The sequence below is a fragment of the Gymnoscopelus braueri genome (genome assembly GCF_963280865.1).
Source record: "Gymnoscopelus braueri genome assembly, chromosome: 9".
Taxonomy (NCBI): domain Eukaryota; kingdom Metazoa; phylum Chordata; class Actinopteri; order Myctophiformes; family Myctophidae; genus Gymnoscopelus; species Gymnoscopelus braueri.
In genome coordinates, this window is record NC_137610.1 from 17,407,972 (window position 1) to 17,430,805 (window position 22,834).

Sequence of the window (22,834 nt, forward strand, 5' to 3'; positions counted from 1 at the left end):
TATGCATCTAAGCGTTCCATGCATTCAAGCGTTCCATGCATTTAATTGTTCCATGCATTTAATTTGTCACGCGCATTTAAGCGTTCCATGCTTTAAGCGTTCCATGCATTTAATTGTTCCATGCATTAAATTTTTCTATGCATTCTCCCCCCCTTCCCTTCCCCTCACGCCGGCCGGCGCACGCCTCGTGCGCCGGCCCACCTCCAACCCCCTCCCCCGCACGGCAGCCATTGCGGTGCATTTTGCCTTCCGCCCACCGTCCAGTTTCTCCCGCTCCCTCACCAGCACACTGGCAGGTGATTCAACGCACCTCTGGTGCTCCAGAACCACCTCTCCCAGATCACCAGCAATAACGACTGAATTCACTCGTTATCCTGCGACACCGGTACAACCGTGTACCCCTGCTAGACCCGTTCAACGCAGTGGGTCCCTATCGGGACCCTCGTGTGTAAGTACCGCTCTGGATCGCATCCTACCTGTACATCTATAATATCTACAACATCTGATCAACGCACTGGACTCCTTTCGGAGTCCAGGTGTGTAAGTAGCCTTTCTAGCCGCTGCTAACCACTTAGCCCTTGGCTAAACAACAAACACCAGTATCTATCTATTGGACTGTGTACTGGCAGTTATTTCTCTCTCCTTAGATGTCGCCACTTACCTCAGATGATTCCGAACTGGTCACCTTAAGGTCCGAGCTCGAGACCATCGAGGGAGTCCTGAAGGATGTCCTCCGGAGGAAGTCGCTGCTGCAGTCCAGGCTGGACAAACTGGTTCCCAACGGACCCCGCTGTTCGAGTCCCACTCCGGGCCGCTCCTGGACGTCTGTTGTCAGGAATGGGAGAAAGCGTTCTCTTCCCTGGTTCTCTCCTGGAGGGGGACCAGCGCGGACAACGAACGTTTGCTTCCCTCAGCCCAGCCGTGCCAAGAAGAACAACAGGACCACCACCTCTCGCCAAGGAGCGTTGGCGGCCGTCCGCAGGGGCAAGCCCCGCCCCCGCAAGCAACATCACAGCGCGTCCTTACGGCCACGGGCGTCCCTTTTTCAAAATGGGCCAGAAGGCCGACCCGTTTGCAGCCTACCTGGCCTACCTCCGCACGGAGCGCACCGTGCCCCCCTCCCCCGCAGCAGGATCGGCTCTGCCCACTTGGGCCTCTCACTCCAGCTCCGCTGCCCACCCGTCATCCACAGCCACGCCTCCCGCTGCTCCCCACCCTCCCTCCCAACGCCAGGTGAGCGCTCGGCCCTCCTCCCTCCCTCACCTTCACGACGGCCGACGCAAGCCTCGTACGTTCCCTCAGCTCTCGTTCACAGGCAGGCACTGGCCAGTACCTCGCCTTCTCCCCACCACCTTCCCCCCTCCCCTCCCCCGCCTCCCCCCCTGCTCCCAGCCTCCCCCCCCCCCCCCCCCCCGCTCCCAGCCTCCACCCCCCCCCCGCTCCTAGCCTCCCCCGCTCCCTTGCACGGCAGCCATTGCGGCGCATTTTGCCTTCGCTGGCGGGTGCTCCAACGCACCTCGCCCACCTCCTACCCCCCCGCACGGCGGCCATCGCGGCACATTACGCCTCCCCCTCACCTCCCTACCTCCTCTCCCTCACCAGCACGCCGGCGGGTAGTGCAGCAGCGCTCCCCGCCCAACTCCAACCGCCTCCCCCCCCTCCCTCCCCCGCACGGCAGCCATCGCGGCACATTATGCCTTCGCCTCACCTCCCTCCCTCCTCTCCCTCACCAGCACGCCGGCGGGTGGCGCAGCAGCGCACCCCGCCCTCCTCCAACCCCCCCCCCCTCCCTCCCATTCCCGCTCCCCCGCACGGCGGCCATCGCGGCGCATTTCGCCATCTCCCCACCTCCCTCCCTCCTCTCCCTCACCAGCACGCCGGCGGGTGGTGCAGCAGCACACCCCGCCCACCTCCAACCCCCCCCTCCCTCCCATTCCCACCCCCGCCCCTCCGCACAGCAGCAACCGAAAAAAGCGACACCTCTCGCCCAGGCGGCATTTCCCCGCCTCAAGCCCCACCCCTCGCTCAGGCGGCACTTCCCCTGCCTCAAGCCCCGCCCCTCGTTCAGGCGGCACCTCTCGCCCAGGCGGCATTTCCCCGCCTCAAGCCCCACCCTTCGCTCAGGTGGCACTTCCCCTGCCTCAAGCCCCGCCCCCCGTTCAGGGCGCTCTGCCGCCCACTCACTTCCTCCCGCCTCATGCGGCGCCTTTCACCCAGACCACGCCACTACCCGACCCAGCTCAGCTGTTCTCCAGCAACTCTCTTGCCCCTCGGCTTCAACCCCTTCCCCGCACCAGCCTCATCCTACACCCTAGCCACAGCTACCCCAGCCGCCGCACCTCAACAGGATGCAACCCGGCACTCTCCAGTCCCGCCTCCCTCCCCTGCACAGCAGAGAAGCCTCAGGATTACCTGGACCTATCAGCAGCTCTTGCCGCACGCCCACCTGGACCCGTCACCCCCAGGTTTTCCCTCAAGCAGCCCACGACGCTCGCCCGCCTGGACCATCACCTCCAGGCTCCCCTAAGCAACCCACGCCCACCTGGACCCGTCACTTCCAAGTTTCCCCCAAGCAGCCCACGATGCTCGCCCACCTGGACCATCACCTCCAGGCTTCCCCCCAAGCAGCCCACATTGCTCGCCCGCCTGGACCCTCACCTCCAGGCTTCCCCTAAGCAACCCACGCCCACTTCGACCAGTTACCTCCAGGTTTCCCCCAAGCATCCCACTACGCACGCCCACGCCTACCCGGACCCAACACCTCAAGGTCATCCCTCAAGCAGCTTTCGTTACATGATCACCTGGACCCAGCACCATCGGGTTTTCAAGCAGGCCATGCCACATGCTCATCCGGAGCCGTCACATCCAGGTTATCCTTCAAGCAGCCGCGGATGGCTTTGGCAATCGACGGCGATCACGTCGCCCACGTTGACCTTCACCTCAACGACAACACGCTGGGACTCATCCACATCAAGGGGGTAGCGGCTGGCTTTCTCCAGGTCCCGGCCGAGGTACACCCCACTGCCCAGTATCCCGTCCTTGGACTGGCCGAAGCCCCGTGCCAGGATGGACTCGGCGCCTCGCCCGGAGGTTCCACGGTACATCACTTAGCTTCTACAGGATTTCGGAGCCGACCTGTCATGGCAGCGTTCTACTCCAGGCGGGAGAGAGAAGCCATCCTCAGCCCACCTGAACCTGCTCACGTCAGGTGGGCAGGTTCACCTCAAGCTGTTCTCGCTCCACGATCACCTCAACCCAAAATCAGGGAGGTAGCCCAGGTCGACTCACAAGCAGCTCACGTTCCTCGCTCACCTGGACGCATCACCCCTCAGCCATCCTACGAGCAGCTCACGCACTCGTTCGGGCCGCCAGCCCCAGCACATCTATCAAGCAGCTCACTCAGCCTCTCCACGCTCAAGTCGGTCTTCTCAGACCTCCGATTCCCTCCAGCACTACCTCCCCAACAAACGGAACAGCATCACCTTCGTCAAGGCTTTGATACTCTCCCTGACGACATCCAGTGCTACACCGACGCAGCTCCATTCACTCAGCTCGGCGACTGCCGTCAGTGCCACTGGTGCGCCTCCGCCTGGTCCCAACACCTTCAGCCCCTCCGTCCATCAACCGCACTCCGTGAGCTTACCAATAGCCTCCGCCGCGCCTTTTGGGGCCTACAGATCGTTGCAATAAGCGTCCTAACCCACAAGGTAAACACAGCCCACAGCCCAGCCGTCACTATCAATAACGGCCGTTCCTACTCTCCCGACATCTCGTCATTCCTCCGTCCTCACTCGGACCTTCGTCACCCAACATTCCAACCTCGGTGCAGCTCACCTCCCGCCACCTAACCCATTACCGATTCCATTGCCAGTTCCCCAATTTCCTGCGACAGTCATCAACCAAACCTGCCGATCCAATACCTAACCGACCAGCCATGTCACTCCCGTTCACCACCGAGCCCGGTTCCATCGCCACCCGCTTCTGGTTCCACCATCACCTCCGCCAAATCCTCTCCCTTTCCGGCCTTCCACCTCAGCTTTACTCCGGCCACTCCTTCCGGATCGGCGCCGCCTCCACCATGTCCAGACACGGCCCGTCGGACCACGTCGTCCGCATCCTCGGTCGATGGTCCTCAGAAGCTTACCACTCCCGCATAAGAACAAACGTCCAAGACCTGCGCAACGCCCATCTCCACCTGCGGCGACCGTAACTGGCGTGTCGTTTCCTAGCCTGTCCGCCCTGGAAGGGGGTCCCCTCCTTCGCGATCCTTCCCGAGGTTTCTTCCTCCATCCTCCCCGGAGGGAGTTTTTCCTCGCCCGACCGAGGGTCCAAGGACAGGAGGAATCACTCGTCAGTTGCCCGCCTAGAAGCAACCCGGCTCCACCTACCGGCCATCGCCAAGAGACCAGCCGTCTCCACCTCCCGGCCATTCTCACCTTCAAGCCAGGAGGAACCACGCAACAGTTGCCCGCCTAGAGACCACCGTCTCCACCTCCCGGCCTTTCCCACCTTCAAGCCAGCCTTTTGGGGGCAGTGTCGGAGCGAAGGCGACAGACCGCTCCTGAGCAGACAGACCGCTCCTGAGCAGAGCAACGCGGCGGTCGCCTGGCTCCCGAGACTATACCCCCACCCCGAGTCTCGCCCCGCCTCGGGCTCCCCAGCAATACACATATATTTCATTGTACATTGGTTCAATAAATGCTGTTTAACCTGAGCAGAAGGTGTGGTCTCTTACTAGTGAAATGTAGTTGTATTCAACGCATGTTCAGGAGTAGAGACCTCCCTCTGCTCAACCTCTGCTCAACTTGATAAGGCAATCACCTTACCAAGTTCAGCTGCGCTGCTTATCTCTCAGCCAATCCACACTGCAATCACCACAGTATAAATACACCTGCGACTGTTTCAACTACCTGTTTGATTTGGCTGCTCGCAAATCCAAATTCCCTCCTCCTCCCCAACCACCTCCTTTCTCACCAATTTTGCTCATCTAACTTTTTCCTCCATCCTCCAGGAGCCCTAGGGCGGGGCAGTGTCGGAGCGAAGGCGACAGACCGCTCCTGAGCAGACAGACCGCTCCTGAGCAGAGCAACGCGGCGGTCGCCTGGCTCCCGAGACTATACCCCCACCCCGAGTCTCGCCCCGCCTCGGGCTCCCCAGCAATACACATATATTTCATTGTACATTGGTTCAATAAATGCTGTTTAACCTGAGCAGAAGGTGTGGTCTCTTACTAGTGAATTGCCTAATATTGGTCAGCAGATGGAAATCCAATCCTGCTGATATAAGTATTGGATTTGGATATGGATTTAAACTCTCTCTCTCTCTGTGTCTCTCTCTAGAGAAGGAGAGCATAGCAGAGGTGCTGTCCAGTGCATGTCTTGCTCCAGCGGACTCTCTCTGGACCTCTGAGGCCAGTGGCTCAGTCAGGCTGAGGATAGAAGAATCTTGTCCAGAAGAACCTATCACAGTTCCTCAAATGTTCAAAGCCTCTGTGGAAAAATATGGAAGCATGTATGCACTGGCCAGCAAGAGAAACAGCAAATGGGAAAAGGTCACTTTCTTGGAGTACTATCAGCTCTGCCGGAAAGCAGCCAAGAGCTTTCTAAAGGTATAGTTCCCAAAAATAGTGTTACTGTTAATATACATATTTATATTTATATATATTATAACGCTCACTAGAAATGAGGGATCAGTGTCTATGAAATAATTCTTTATGGAAATGTGTGCAGCTTGGTTTAGAACGATTCCACGGAGTGGCCATACTAGGATTCAATTCAGCAGAATGGTTCTTCTCAGCGATTGGCGCCATCATTGCAGGGTGAGAAAGAGACCTTCTATAGCTAGCAAGAATGGCCTGGCTTACTAACTGCATTGAACTGACCCAACCAATGATTGTGCACAATATATACATTACTTCATCCCTCACATTCTCCTTAGGTATGCATTGCTAACTTCATTTATGTTATTTTTCTACCTCAGTAATATTTCATATTCTTCCTTGCAGTGGGATAATGACAGGGATTTATGCAACCAACTCTCCAGAGGCTTGCTATTATGTGGCCAGTGACTCCAAAGCTAACATTATTGTGGTGGAAAACCAAAAGCAATTGGATAAGATATTGCAGGTATTGTTACTTCAGTGTATGCAAGTCTTCAGTTACTATACAATCAGACACAATGGTGGATGCACTTTAAAGGGATAGTTCACCCCCAAAATAACATTTTTTCTATCGATTAGTCACCCCATGGAGACTTGAATTCATGGATTAAAAAAAAAAAGAAATCGCGCATTCCTAAGACAATAATTTGATGACCAGCAGCGGTTCTGTTAGGAGACACAAAGAGTCTCCTTTGTGTCTCCTACCGGAACCGCTGCCTACCGGTCCGCTGGTCATCAAATTATTGCCATTTTTTGGGGGTGAACTATCCCTTTAAGACTAATTTATGCTTCAGTGTTGTATGACATGTTGCTTGACCCAAAGCAATATGTCATACAACAAACACTTTACTCTTATGCCACAGATACGTGACAGACTGCCGCATTTGAAAGCCATAGTCCAATACAGTGAACCTCTCCAGCAGAAGCTACCCAATCTGTATTCTGTAAGACATTCTGAAACATGTTAAACTTATTACACTGACTGAAGTGGCTTTTGAATTCAGATGATGACACATAATTATTGTATGTTGGTGTTTTGGGACAGTGGGAGGAGTTCATGGAGCTGGGTCTCGATGTTTCTGAGGAGGAAGTCGATGACATTATCAGCAGTCAGAGAGCCAATCAATGCTGTGCCCTGATTTACACATCTGGTACCACAGGCAAGCCAAAAGGAGTCATGCTCAGCCATGACAATGTAAGAATAGTGTGATTACTTATCTGTCTACAAATCAGATAATGACAGTATTTCAATACAATTACATGCACTGTATATTGTTGCCACGTTTTTATTGGCCATTATCAGGGTGGGGTTTCTCACCCCCCTGAATGTGATATAATAGCAAAAATGGCCGGCATGTGAATAGGTCAGTGGTGACTGTTTTACCTGCTCGTCATAGTCAGACTATGAACTGTACTATAGCCTACAAAAGACACATAATAAGCATATAGCGTAGCCAAGTGCCCACCCTGTCCAACCAACACTCTGATGCATTTAGATCACATGGACTGCCAATCATGCCAGCAGAGTTGGGGGCATGCAGCCTGCTGACACTAAACAGGAGTCCTTGGTGAGCTACTTGCCCCTGAGTCACATTGCAGCCCAGATCTATGACCTGTGGACGGGCATCCAGTACGGAGAGCTCGTATACTTTGCACAGCCAGATGCCCTAAAGGTAAGCATAGGCCCTACATGGTATAACGTCATGAGTTTAGAATTGATTACTTCTGAAATGTGTGACAACAGCCCAAAGATGAAAAGTAGAATAGGTTTTACATAGGGATCAAATGTACTGACATACCTATTTCACATGTTTCCCTACAATCATGTATTTGGAGTTTGAATTTTATTTTATTTAACTCATTGTAATCTCATTGAGACCTGAGGTCTCATTCTCGGGAGAGACCTCAGGTCATTATGGTGATGGTTACAGTTTGCTACCATATACTAAAGTCAGTATACAATCTTTATAATCTCTCTATAATCGCTGCTGACTAAGAATACACAAAAACAAAATACTGTACACATAATATTTACTGAATAAAATATTCTTCAGACAGTGAATAGAGTATTACTCAAAACTCAAGTACATCAATTACACTGTAAAATCCTGTGTAATTGTGTTAATGTATCCATTTGTACCTCTGAGAGTGCACTAATGTTGGATACTTTTCTTGTACATTTAAATGATTGCAGATGATATTACTGTGTAGTGTGTAGACTATTACTTTCCACTTCTATTAGAGTTAAGTGAAGATACCCTCTTTCTTTAGGGTAGTTTGATAACAACACTGAAAGAAGTCCAGCCTTCATCTCACATGGGTGTCCCACGGGTGTGGGAGAAGATGATGGAGAAGATAAAGGAAGGAATTAGTCAGTGTGGATATGTGAGAAAGAAAATGGTAACATGGGCCATGTCTGTCAGCCTGGAAACAAATAAAACGTGTACACAAAAGTAAGTACTGATGGAGTTTAACCACTTAAGCCTGATACATCATACAACGATTTTTGCTGTGCAACACGTGTCTAAATTAACCACTAGGCTTTGTTTGAGAATGTTCGCCTCTAATGTGCTCAAAATAGGGATGCCAGGATTAATGCGGTTACGTTATTATTTGACAGCATAAAGATAGTGTTGTACCCTGACAAAAATATAATATGTATAAAAACTCTGTAACTCTACTCTATGAGTAGCTAAATGACTATGAATAAATTCTAAATCATCCAAGAGTTGAAGGTTCAGGACCCACACCCATACTTAACCCATTTAGACCTGTTGTAACCTATACGTTGTTATACCTTTCAATCCGGGAGCCACCTCTGTGTCTCATTAGTTGTTGCTATACATATAGCAACATAATTTTTTATTGATCTTTTTAGCAAGAATTTGAACGTTTTCAGAAAACCTTCTATGTACAACATTCTATGTTTTCTTTCCTGTTAGAAATGAGGAGAAGCCATTTCTCTTTGCCCTGGCAAACAGCTTCATACTGGAAAAGCTTCGTGCTGAGTTGGGCTTCTCTTGCTGTCAGAAATTCTTCTCTGGAGCGGCACCAATTGCTACTGAAACCATGCAGTTCTTCCTAGGCCTCAACATCCGATTGTATGAGGCCTATGGCATGAGTGAGAGCACAGGACCACACTTTATGTCTGGTCCCAAAGCTTACAAACTACCGAGGTAAGCCTAAAGCAGACAAACATCACACTAACAGTATTCATTTTGAATTATGGCTTTTAAAACCTCTTCACCAAACTGCCAAACGGCCGGAGATGTACAGAATCAGATCCATCACCCAGACTGCATGCCGCCACTGCAGCTTCTTTCCTCAAACTGACCAGCTTCTCAATACAGCTGAACCACTCTGAATTTCTTGCACAATCTATATCACTTTCAATGTCACTGACTTACTGACTTACTGACTGGTTTATTTTGTAAATTGTTATTGTCCTATGATTTCAGTTGTCCTACGTTTCAATTTCTGTAATATATCCTACATACTGGCAATCTTTACCCTGTTTACACTCTGAGTACAAGTAAAGTGTAAACAGGGTAAGTGTTTCTGTGTATTTCTCTGACAGCTGTGGCAAGGTGGTCCCTGGTTGCCGGTACAAGCTAGCAGACATAGACTCTGCAGGGACAGGAGAAATCTGCTTTTGGGGACGTAACGTTTTCATGGGTTTCCTAAATATGGAGGACAAGACCACAGAGGCGTTGGATGAAGATGGATGGCTACGTTCTGGAGACTTGGGGAAAATAGATGAGGAAGGGTTCTTGTACATCACAGGGAGGATAAAAGGTAGGACAGTCATACCAACAGCAAATTGCTGAGTTTGCCACTTTCAGCTCAGAACTGCCATATTTACAGTACATGGTGTTCTGTTCAGATAAGGGAGTGGGTCACTGTACACTTTGTCATTGCGCTCTGCATCACAAACAGCAAAGATGTCACAGTGACCTTTCTCTATTCAGAGCTCATCATCACAGCAGGAGGAGAGAATGTCCCACCTGTTCCCATAGAAGAGGCTGTGAAGAAGGAGCTGCCTATCGTCAGCAATGCCATGCTGATAGGGGACAAGAAGAAGTTCTTGTCACTGCTTTTAACCTTAAAGGTAAAGCACATGAATAGCTGTGAATATGATAATGTTATAACAAAGGTCAAGTGTCATACCACTGTAACAGGTTCTGATTAGAGAAAGATGGATTGACAGTATTTTTGGGGGAAAGTTTTTCATCTTACATATTTTTACCCATTATCCTCACATAATTGGTCCTAATGCTCTTTGTAAGATGGCACCATTTCCATCTACACACTCTGTATTGACTCTAAGAGTGGGCTATGAACAGTTCAGAAACCTTCCTACCAATGATATCATCGATGGGATTCCAAGCTAATAGAAACTACAGCCTTTCTCACTGGAAAGATATAGCACACTGAAAATAGAAACCATTGCTCTTGCATAAAGATAAAGAAAAAGAGTTTGAAATGTTGTTTGAAATGACCAAACCTGCCTATACCGATGATGTAGGTGGGTTTCTGAACTGTCCACAGCCCACCTCTGAGACACAGAATGAGTAGACAGAAATGGTGTAATCTTATAATGAACAGAAACAATTATATGAAAACCAGGTTGAAATGGTCCTTGCGGGAACCCCTATTTGTAACTATACCTTTCAGGACGGGAACCCCTTTTGGGGTTCTTGTTGCTACGTACAGTATATAGCAACATACATTTGTTGTAATCTTTGAGTAAATATTTGAAGTTTTTCAGAAAACATAGGTCAGGATTTAGAAGGCGTTTTTATAATCGGCCTCAGGTCTAAATGGGTTAACAGAAATAACAACCAAAGCTAGTCAGATCAAATGAGGCAACTACAAAAAGGCCTGGTTAAATCAAATGCACAAGGAGTCTTAAACAGTCTGTCAATCCTTTTCAGAATATTTGTATCCATGTGGTGTGGCCCCGATCTCATGCACTGCAAGAACAAGTCTTTTGAGACAAATAAGGCTCTGTCTCATTTGGAAGGATGCAGCCTATTACCTTGGTACTTAGTTAGGAATGTTCCTTATTCGGTTCCAGTTGTCCAAAAGATTACATGAATTGTAACTTACATCTACATGTGCAGTAACATAACTTTTGATGCAGCTTTTGTTTTTATCTGTAGTTTTGTTTTATTTTAAAGAAGAAACTGAACCTGAGGTTGAGGAAGTAAAAACAAAAAACATTAAAATAACTTGATATAGGAGTACCCAGCCTCATCTTATGGTATATTCTATGCAGCCAAAGCCAACCCACGTTTCCACCAAAGCAAGGAAACTAACTAGGACGTAACTATGCTTCCTACTGTAATAAGACGCTCCTAAGCATCCATTGTTCCTAACAATGCTTCATACCTAGGAAACGTCCTTGCAAATGAGACATCCAGCCCATTGATTTTGTGTTACTATCAAATTGATTAGAGGTGGCCATCCCCTGGGTCCCCATTTGTTGCCAACAACCCCCTACCCCCACTGCCATAACCATATCGTGTATCGCAATAACCTTTTTGTTTACAGTTGTAGGCCTTTTACAGGAAGGGGAACAATTTGACTAATATAAAATATGTCTAATATTTGCTAAATGCTAAAACAAATAATGACCACAACAGTCTTATTCACTTGACACTAATTATGAATTAAAGATGCAATAACTAAGGTTTGTGTAATTCAACTTTAGTGCTGCAGCAGTGAAGAAAGCATGGAGCCCAAAGAGGAGCTCAGTGTGGAGGCTGTAGAGTACTGCCAGCAGCTGGGGAGCCAGGCAACCACCGTGTCAGACATCATTGGAGGCAAAGACAAGGAAGTGTACCAGGCCATTCAAGAGGGAATCAACAGAGTCAACAATGCAGCCACCTCCAATGCCCAGTGCATACAGAAATGGATCATTCTGAGGAGGGACTTTTCCGTTTCAGGAGGAGAGCTAGGTAAATTCAAGGCCACACTGATACCTAAACACATTAGTGAATGTTAATGGCATTGTCCGCTTACTGTATTATAATGACAAAGTCATGTCATTTTCTAGTCAGGATTAATTGTTTTTTTCCCCCCCATTTATTTTCAACCTCTAGGTCCCACAATGAAGCTTCGTCGGCTTGTTATCTTGGAGATGTACCACAATGAAATACAGAAGTTGTACATAGATTAAGAGTTATGTATTGCATCTTGCCGAGGTTTTTTAATGTGTAAATGTAGCTTGCTATCAAAGTCACCCACATGATCCCTTTAATTGAGAAGTCTTTCGTTAATGACATTTCATTGTATGTAAAAGGCAGAGGTAGGAGAGAAAATAATTACATTTTATTTGAGAGCAAACTATGGCAGTATTCTAGTCACTAATAGTTGATAATACATCTTCAGAGTGGGGTTGTGCAGTGCCACAGGCTGATAAAAATATAAAGCTGAGCATAGTGAGCTTTATTTATCAATTACTGCCTTTAACTCATTTAAATGTATGTATTTTATGCTACACTATTTGTTAATAATATTTGTATAGGGCTAATGCCAATTTTTGTATTTTGTTCTACTTCCTGTGTTCTGACACTATTCCTACACAACAATCATTACATGTATAACAGTGATGGGAGTTATATTGAAGCATTGCGTTTGAAGGAGCATGTGATATGTAATAGTTGCTTCCACAACAATACATGATATGAGCACTTACTGAGTTTGCAGACTATGAATAGCATTAGCCATTAGCAGTAACAAATGAAATGTGCTTAACACCTGATTAGGTTGAAATAATTAACAGAAATTACACACACATTTATGTCCCATTTTTATACTCAGTGATCAGGCCAGCAGTCAACATCAGCCAATAAATAATAGAATAATATATCAGATTCAGCAGTTAGAATGTATCTCACACATGTACAGTGGAAATGGTCAGAAGGTTTTAAGACGGTGCTTGTGTTTGCAGCATTAAAAATAAACATTCAGAAACACAAACTCTTGAATCTTGTTTAGAGGGCCCAATTTGGAGGAAACAGTCACACTGGCGTGACATGGAGTCAACTGCCTGTGGGCTGTGTCCCTCACGCCAGTACACCTGTCCCAAAATAGGATCCATAGAGGTAAATATACTATTTAGTAACATGTATGACAGTGACAGTACAGAGAAAGAGCTAACCCCTGACAGTGGTTCCCTTTTAGTATCTCTTTACTCTGCCTCTTTCACCTTCTCACATATGGCTGCTGTGAATTCGGAGCATTTAGATTTTCCCCCAAGGTCTCCTGTCAGAACCTGAAACAGATAACATAAATACACATACAGTAAGGCTCCAATTTTACACTCTTGCAAAATTACACTTTGGTATAGGTTTGGGTTGTGTCGTTACATTTCCATGATACAGTAACTCCACATATTGATGAGGTATCTTCAACAGTTGCTCCTTTGTTGAGAAAGTGATATCCCCCCCAAAAATCTTTTTTTTATTACCCCGTTTTCAACCAATTCTGGAATTCAGTAATTTTTTATATTATAATGTCATTTCTATAGTTTTTTTAAGAACATTCTTCTCACTGTGAGTGCGTTGACTTACATTGCACAGTGAAAGAGGTCTCAAACTCACTCTTTTAGCTCATTAATCCTCTAGCGTCTGGCATTTTGTTTTAGAATACAAAATATGGTCATGGCCGACTTGGAAGGATATTAACAAACGGAAAAAATAACATCTTGATAATGTATAATATTGCAAAACCTGACAGTCTTTATGTTAACTTTCTGCTGATTTTTCTATTTAAAAGTCCTGAACCAGATCCAGTCTGGATCTTCTTACTAATTCAAATTGTAAAAATCCGTTGACATTTTTATTGAAAACTAAATAGTGGTGGTTTTGTAATATGGTTTTGTAATGTTACATAAAGTGCTTTGTTCAATTTTGTTTATGTGAAAAAAAGAGTGAGTTTGAGACCTGTCTCATTGTGCAATGGAAGACAATGAGGAGAATATTGGTGTGAGCAACAAAGTAGGACAGATTGACTTATTGTCTGTGTCGGCCAAGAACGAGGGTATCTGTCCTTTTTAATGTGCTAGACCCCTGGGAGATGGATTGCTGAGGTGGAGCGCAACACCTACTATCAGCTCTCAGTACTTACCGCACGACTTAGTTACCCAAGCAGTGCTACTCATGCGCTGAGTTGGCGGTGCCCGGGATCAAACTCGGGACCTTGCAGTCCAAAGGCGAGTTCACTGCCAAGCCGACTGAGCTACCCGGAACCCAGTATGGAGAACTTGAAAAAACTGGATAATGGACTATTTGACCACTGTAATCCTGTTACTAAACGCTACTAATCTTTAAAATCTGTTTTTAAATGGATTTTCATGTTACCGTTTTATCTTTATTTTAAGAGATACATTTTGTGCTGCTGCTGTCTTGTCCATGACTCCCTTGTAAACATGGGACTACTCCTGGCAATATGGTGAAATAATATACATATATTTTGTATTATAAATTTCTAATCAACGGAGCAACTATTGAAGGTATGTCACCAGACTTTGGAGTTACATCATGGCAATGCAAGTAGTACAGAACACAAACCTCTACCAAAGAGTAATTCTACTGTAAATTAACTCTTTACTGTACTGGGAGGTCCACACATGATGAAATCACCACACCGGAATTCCCAGAAGAAGGAAATAGCAAAGGCGCCTAGTGTACCTTTTTTTCTCTGATTGTATCAAAGCAGGCGGTCTGGATCTTCTTGCCGTAGCTGTGCAGGCCCATATGATTCAGCATCATGACTGCACTGAGGAGCAAAGCAGTGGGGTTGGCCATGTCTAATCCTGCGATATCTGGTGCGGTTCCATGAACCTGACAACAGTAAAGACATCATGTTCGGTCATTGTCAGGGTTAATGTTTCACGATGACCTTTGAAATGCTGAATTATGGTCTCAGGCAAACTTATGTTGCGTGACTTGTACTTTGACAATCTGCTATATATCAACAACACAGAACTATCTGACTATCTGTGCTGGAGGAAAGAAAAGCTATTTTACTCACCGACTCAAAAATGGCAACACCGTTAGCGCCAATGTTTCCACTGGGAGTCACTCCGAGACCTCCAATCAGCCCAGCACAAAGATCACTGCAAGAGTAAATAGAGTATATATATATATATCATGTCTTACATACACCATGCTATACGCTGACTAGACAATTGTGCTTTATATTAATTAATTAAACACTATCATCTATAGTACACAATATGATTTCGTACAGATATTAACTACGACTATAAACTAACTCATGTAAGAACAATTGCAAGCTATTAGGAAAACAAATTACCTCAGGATGTCACCATATAAGTTGGGCATCACAAGAACATCGAACTGTGTGGGGTCCTGTACCATCTGTGTAAAAACAAAGCAAAACAAAAATTTAAAAAACTGTTGAAAGCATGAACAATCGTGCTATATTGACAAGGGATTACAAGGATCTGTTGTATAACTTGAATTATCTGCAAGTATATAAGATAAAGTTCAGGATACTTACATTAAGACACACAGTATCCAAGTACATCTCATTGAATTTTATGTCTTTGTATAGTTCAGCTGCCTCTCTGCACTTCCGTAGGAAAAGCCCATCTGATAGTCGCCTACAGGAGTCAATGGAATCAATGGAAAATAAATGCTTCAAATCCAACATTAACACCTTTACCGCCGGGCCCGTAGTTCTACGGGCCGTTAAATCCAACGGTTAAGCGCCGAGCCCGTAGTCCTACGGGCTGCGGTCTTTTCGCGCATGCGCGGTCCGGGTGCACTTTCGGAATTTTTTTGATCCACTTCCGTTTCCGGTTTGATGACAGGAAATAGAATTATTTGGGATCCGGTTTCGACGATCACGCCCGCTCCCATTCTACAGACGAAACTGAAACTCAATTCTCTTCCTGTAGTTTTTTCTCCTCGCATTTCACTGTTTAACGTAATCCGCTCTAACTACAGTCATGGAAGTCCGTTTGACATGCGGTCTTCACTGGGAGATACAGGGAGATCTCGCGGACGTAAACAGACCGTTCACGGCTCAATCTTAAGGATTTTAACAAGATCTATGGCGACATGAAAAAAACAAAAAAACAACAAAAACACCTTGGCAGGTGAGTACATTATTATGAGATTAACCTCTGGCGGTGGATGTGTTAACATGATGAACTGCCAAGTGCTGGACATAACTTACATGATGTTGGCCTTATGGACAGCAGTGACACTGGCCCTCTGATTATTTCTGGCATATTCAAAAGCATATTCAGCAATGCGTCTGCTGGCATCTTCTGTGATGAGTTTAATACTCTGTACAACCCCATCAACAATCTGAGAAAGACATGGAAATCAACTCCATTAATTCTGAATGTTTTTTCTTGCATATACCAACAAATTACAAGCAGCAGCTCTGTGTACCATTTTCACTTAGCCACTTGAACCCTATCATCCCTATTCTGGGGCTACCATTCGGTGAGGATGGCTGATCTAAAAGCTGGCAACGTGTCGCAATGCAAACTGAAAAAATATCATCAAATATATATTAGCCTTTAGACAGTTTATATGAAGATACCTAATAATAGATGGGTTTCCTGTTTGTAAACATGAGAGGATGATGCGCGCGCAGTGGAGGGTTGAGCAGTAGAGGGCGCTATTACCCGCAGCAGCTCTAGTCAAATGTACATCCATAAAAGAAATGGTCTTCACCGGGTTTAATGAAAGTAGATTAAATGATGCAGTTTGTAATATCTTCTTTACTCAATAAAAATGATTTGTCGGAAGTTGGATCTGTTTGTATATAATAGCAGCATTATGCCTATTATGCCTAAAATAGCAGCATTATGCCTATCTAAATCCCGAAAATAACAACAGAGTGAATGGCGCTTCCGGTTCGTTCTACCACCCGCATGCGCAGATTGCGCACTCTGCTCTGTGATGACGTCGCGCGGAAACCCATCTATATGTTAACTGACAGTTAGAAGGAAAGTAATTGAGTTGTGGAAACAATCCACAAGTACACACACGGCCATGGTTCTCACCGTATGTTCAATGCCACTGTATTCTCCCTCGGTGTTCTCTCGGATGGTGACCAGGTTGACATCATCGTAGGGCGTCTTGTAGCCCTCGATGGACACACAGGGGCGGACATTGGCATAGAGGTCAAAGGTCTTTCTGAGCAGTAGATTCATAGAAGGATGGCCAGCAGCAATTGGTGTCTTTAAAGGGCCTGTAGATTAAAATACAATTACAAATCACAATTTAGGCATTTAGCAGACGCTCTTATTTAGGCTTCTTTAGAATCCGACAATAAAGCCCAAAACGACTGAACATGTATGTATTACAAACTCCACCAGCCTACATAAAATGTGTCATCTACGCAAAAGCATTCAACTTTTTTTCCCCCACACAAATAATTGTTCTCCCCCTTTAGGGCTTCGACCGCTCCGTACTTAAGGTGCTCCGTAACCTTTTGTAGAGCAGACAGGTTTTATGTAGACTGGCTCCAGAAGCATTGTGGGTGAGCTCTAGAGACACATTTTGTCAGATTTTCACATGTCCTCACAAAAGATAAGACAGGATTCACTTTAAAAGTCAGCAAAGTGTCCGTCTAATAATTATTCAAACAATGGATAGGATAACCACTTACAATCTGGCATCACTATTTTGGGCATGTCATTATAGGCAAAAAAGTTTGTAGCTGACCTGCATTGACAGCAAAAATGTTCAGAAATAGTGATAGCAGATCTACAAGTTCACAACACATTGCACTGTGTAGGTCAGCTATTTTCACAATTTTTTTTCTTTTTACACATTTGCACAAAAAAAATAAAAGTTTTATAATTATATAAAATAGGGTGTAAGTGGGTACAGTAAGGGTGTATATAATGGGATACCTTTGAGTCCAATTTTGGTCCTGTCCATGGATTCCTTACAATCAGGTGGGATCATCCACTTGCCACCAGGCCCCTGGATGGCTGTAACATTTCTCTCCTCCCACTGGATAGGTGCCTAAATCACAGGAATATGATAATCTAACATACAGTACCTTACCAAAATGTGTTGTGTCATGCTCCCAAAAGGATGAAACATTGTTGATATTAATGCATGACTGTTCCTCTAGCACCACCATCAGGCCAAACTTTACAGTGAGAAATGAGGAGAGATTTTTAGACATTGGTGGAGGTCTTCATTCTATTGAGGGCATTCTTGTTTTCATAAATGTATCAGAAAATATTGTTGCCCTGTAACTGCTAGAGCGTTGTCAGGGGGTTGCAAAATTAATACTATAGTATCTACAAGCCAAATGTTACACTTTTGTTTCGCAACAGGTGGACCAACTACCTGTTATTATAACCAACTATTTGGAGTTCATAATCATAAAGTGTCACATTTTCCCCATCCGTGCTTACTTTTGCTGCTTCAAATATCTTCACAACAGCCTGGGAGATCTCTGGACCGATTCCATCCCCTGGGATTAAAGTGACCGTCTGCATCTGTGGCAAAAAAAACCACAACATCCAATGTTGTTACATCTTGTGTAGGGCTGTCACGATTATGACATTTTACATGAATATTAACTGTCATACAAATAATTGCGATCAACAATTTAATTGCGTGGCTTTTAGGCCAGATGGTCCTCCAGTCCATGACCGACAATGACCAATACCAATAATCAAAATCAATAATGTACGACAAATCAATAATGCCTCGTATCATAGCCAAAATACAGCATATTTTATATTTTATACTCTAAATCTGTTATAAAATAGAGAAAATAGACGATCTACAAGCGATTTCCACTATTTCTGTTTTTTTTTTCAAAATGTACAAACATTTTTCAACATGGAAACGATTAATTGCGATTATCTCAAATAATTGCGACAGGCCTAATCTTGTGTACAAGTACATAGTAGTAACATTCTTTTTACTCAAGTTATTGCCAATAAAAGGTTATACTTATACACACCCCACGGATGGACGTCCTGGGTCGTGAAGCCTCTGTCTTCAGAGCTCCAACTACCCGCGACACCTGAAAGTGAAAAAAAGAGACTCGTCTTAGAACAGGCCAATTTAAACCTCCATGGATATATGGTTAACCTTATTAACATGTTCAATTGTTCATAGGTCAGTGGGCTTGTTGAACCAGTTTCATAGATACACAAAACAATAACTAAGCTAAGGTCTGGTCGAAGCAACAAATGGATCATTTACATTAATGGTTGCCTACTGTAGCTAGGTCTGGACAACATCCCTGCATGATGTCTTAATCTGTGCTCCAGCCATGCTAATTCCTCCAGTGTATCAGCAGACTTACACTTTAGGGGAGGGCAAAACATACAGAATGTTGTCCCACCGTGAAAGAGCAGTAAATGTAGAAAATCTGGCCATTTCTTTCAACCACCCAGATAAGATTTTCTATCTTCTCTATGGAGCAATTATGACACTTTACAAAACACAAGGCGATACAGCAGTGAAGATGCATTATAACAAAAGCAGTGAACATGCACAAAACAGAATGAGCCAAGGATGTTTTTTTTCTCCCAGTTTTGATTACTGCCCATCATATGACAGGTCTGAATAAAACATTTATGATGAGATATAATGGACATACATCTCTAACCCAATCACATTCAAGACAAGACCAATCCTTGTTCACTCTGTAATGTATAACATGCTCAACAAAAGGAATACAATATATTGTGCCTCATGGGTCCAAGAGAGAAAAGACCACAGAGAAGCATTTCAATATATTGAAAAGTAAAGCATAACACAGAACAACATCTATAAGAAGTGCTGGGGATGAATGAAGGAGCTGATCTGTAAAGGACATTGAGAAGGTAGAGCAGGATTAATCCATCTCTGTTGATGTCAAGAGACTGTTACGTCTCAGAAGAGTTAGTAATTCATAATGCCAATGGAATGAATAACCTTCACCATGTAAGGTTGTCTGCCAGGCTGCCAGCAGGTATTTAGACCTGTCTCTCATGTCCTTTAAGGATGCCATGTAGGGCTGCTGCAACTGTCATTATTTTGTATAGTGATTATTCTATCGATGACTTTTCGATTAATCGAATAATCGAGAAGCGCTTTTTCAAAACATATAAATATAAATATATATAAAATAAATGTAACCACTAAAGGCCTATTTCATACTTTGTCACAGAAGTGTCGTATATACCACATTCCCAAAATAGGGATAGATTATTATTTATGTTATTAAATGATCAATTATCAATTATTTTATTATAATCAATTTGTTTGATTGACAGTTGCATCCCTAGTACCAAGTGACAAACATTGCCCCCCACACACACGGGTCACGACTCATGGGTTGGTTAGCAAAATGGAGAAGCATCTTGTCTAGTTAACGCATAACAGAAGCATGGAAGGTCACCTTGAGGTAACCAAGTATAACCATAAAGCTCATCTGAACTGTAGGTATTGCACTTGTGAGTCAATAAAGCTTAGAGGAAATCAAAATGTCCTTTCCAGATCTGCCTTAAGATGCTACAGAGGGGGTGTTCTTAATCTAGCTACAGTATGTCTCTCTTTAGCCAGGAAATAGAAGAGAACCAATCATGATGCTTACTTCCTCTGACTTGATTTTATTCTTGTCATTGATCGATAAACCCCACTTTCTCAGTAGATTAAGAATCTGCAGATTGCAAGAGGAGTGTTTAAGAGACATTGATTGTTCACAATAACTTATCAACAGTGGCACAGGAACAGCTAACGTTAACCCTTCAGTTAACGTTAGCATTCTTGTGGCTGCATGACATTGACGCCAATTAGACCAATCGATTAGCTTATACAGCGAAGAATGAAATTAAATCAGGGACCAAGCTTCATCACTGACTGGGCGCGTAACAGTAAAGTAATACAATGTTAGTAACACGGCGATCGTGCGTGTAAGTCTGTCAGGTATCGATCCGGTAGTTAATGTTAGCTTGATGGCTAACTAACTAGCTAGAGTCAAGTTGCTATGGCTACAGGAAGGAGGGATAAGCTAGCTATGTGAAGTGTGGAGGACGTTTAAAGGCCTTGGCGTGTCCTTCCTTCTCCAGTTCATCGTTAGCTGCCTGATACATCTAAATCTGCTAGTTTGTTGGTTAACGAATTGTTACTGTTATGTGATGTCCATCACTTACCGTTGACCTCCATGCGGATCCTGCCATCCTTAAAGTGATAAAGGCTGGCACAACTGGCAACACTAGCACGCTGTCTGCCAACGGATCAGGATACACTGCAGCACCCCGGGAGCCAAGCTGCACTTCTACCAGACTGCCACCAGAGGGCAGGCACTCTATGGCAATACCACGAGAGATGAGACACAGGAATTCACCAGCTGTTTAGGGCGTTGGTAAAGTGTTGTGTGAGGGCTTGTCTGACTGCTAGGCACTGGTAAACAAAAGAAAACACATGTAAAGTAACTAAGTACATTTACTCAAGTACATTTACTCAAGTACTTTACTTAAGTCCAATTTTGGGGTATTTTTTACTTTACTGCAGTACTTCCAATTTTCAGTAGGCCTACTTATACTTTTACTCCACTACAATTATATCAGCCTTTTGAAAATAGCTGATCTGAGTGCAAGCTGACAATTGTAGATCTGCTATTTTCAAAATACTTTGTATACATTGTGAAAACTTGTGAAAACTTGTGAAATGGGACATTCTGCATAAAGTGAACTTTTACTTTTGGTACTTTAAGTATATTTTGATGCCAATACTTTTGTACGTTTCCTCAAGTACATTTTTATTACCAGACTTTTACTTATAACAGAGTGTTTCCTCAATGCAGTATTGATACTTTCACTTAAGTAAAACATTTGAGTACTTTTTCCACCACTGCTTGTAGGACAGACTAAACAAAAGAACAGTCATAACGACTGAATTCAAGGCTGGAATTACACATTTTCTGCCAACAAAAGGAAAGGTCACGTGTCACAGCCATTTATATTAGGCACACAATTATTAATTGCATTATTTCTTCTCACTCTCACTATTTGGTCCTTTGTTGTAGGACAACACAACTGTATTGGACAATTTACAATGTCTATTCATTCTCACCCACTGTTCTTAATTGTGTCTATGGAGGCAGATCACCATCAAAAGCAGATGCTTTTTCATATCTTTGTTCATTTTAAACAGTGTTTAATAGACTGGACTGGATTGCATTACTTTCCTGTCATTTTAGAATTCTATTTTTTTTAATCATACTTATCTGACCCATTTCTGACCCGAGTCAATCAAACCAGGAATTTCAAATAGTTATTCATTTTTCAGTGTCAATATTCTAAATAAGATTTAGAATGATTAGGATGCAGCAGGCCCTGCATCTTAATAATTCAAAATCTTATATTATACCTCGGGCGACTGATTGCCTCGTCACTCAAGGGTCCTTCTGGTCGATCGACACAGTCAAAACTTCTTTATGTTCTGGCCCCACAGTGGTGGAATGAACTTCCCACTGATGTCAGGACAGCAGAGTCACTGCCCATCTTTCGCCGCAGGCTGAAAACCCACCTCTTCAGGAAACACTACCCTTCCTCTTTGCCTGGCCTACTTGTTGTTAACTAGTTGTACGAACTCTTGTTTTATTGTTGTATTGTTTTATTGCATCTTGTTTAGTCGATACACTTATTTGTTTTAGCTCGTGCTCATTTGATTTTGCTATTTTGTCTCATCTGTTTAAGAAAGTAGGTAGCTGATATATTGCACTTTTACCTTAGCGCTAGGTATACTCTTGGTTGCTTGTTTTTGCAGGAAATGCACTTAAGACTTCTGGTGATTAGTAGTTTCGTTCCCTACCTATGTTGAATGCACTTATTGTAAGTAGCTTTGGATAAAAGCGTCTGCTAAATGACTGTAATGTAATGTAATGTAATTAATACTCTTTGGCAGTGGCAGGGAGTAGAATTCAGAAATTATTAGCCTATCTTATTTCTCCTTCACAGTCCAGTTCACAGTCCAGACACTTTGACACAACACAATTATTTAAATAGGCACTACTACTATACTACGTATTAGACTACATGTTGCCCAGGGAAATCAGTTTGACCTTGGCTTTATCAGCTGTACTAGACACAATATTTATCCTAGCACTGCACATTGACACCTCTAGAGAAGGGCATGGCACCAGAAAGAGCGACTTGGACGA

The 22,834-nt window shown here is 44.5% G+C and overlaps 2 protein-coding genes across 2 annotated transcripts; one reads left to right on the plus strand and one right to left on the minus strand.

Moving 5' to 3' along the window:
* Positions 1-3,934: 3,934 nt before the first annotated feature.
* Positions 3,935-12,315, plus strand: acsbg1 (acyl-CoA synthetase bubblegum family member 1; the record flags this gene model as incomplete). Its single annotated transcript, XM_080438051.1, has 14 exons — positions 3,935-4,121; positions 4,230-4,547; positions 5,340-5,608; positions 5,730-5,818; positions 6,005-6,125; positions 6,523-6,603; positions 6,705-6,854; positions 7,156-7,332; positions 7,931-8,112; positions 8,602-8,835; positions 9,237-9,454; positions 9,628-9,767; positions 11,373-11,619; positions 11,764-12,315. 14 exons carry the CDS (start codon positions 3,935-3,937, stop codon positions 11,838-11,840), a joined length of 2,490 nt encoding a protein of 829 aa, XP_080294177.1. The 3' UTR covers positions 11,841-12,315.
* A 145-nt stretch (positions 12,316-12,460) lies between these two features.
* On the minus strand, positions 12,461-20,954 carry LOC308091883 (isocitrate dehydrogenase [NAD] subunit alpha, mitochondrial-like). Its single transcript, XM_080437627.1, has 11 exons — positions 20,823-20,954; positions 18,641-18,703; positions 18,084-18,167; positions 17,568-17,682; positions 16,713-16,900; positions 15,872-16,005; positions 15,191-15,293; positions 14,984-15,048; positions 14,699-14,783; positions 14,356-14,508; positions 12,461-12,938 (listed from the first exon to the last, which is right to left on the minus strand). Exons 1-11 carry the CDS (start codon positions 20,847-20,849, stop codon positions 12,855-12,857), a joined length of 1,101 nt encoding a protein of 366 aa, XP_080293753.1. The 5' UTR covers positions 20,850-20,954; the 3' UTR covers positions 12,461-12,854.
* Between the last annotated feature and the right edge of the window lie 1,880 nt (positions 20,955-22,834).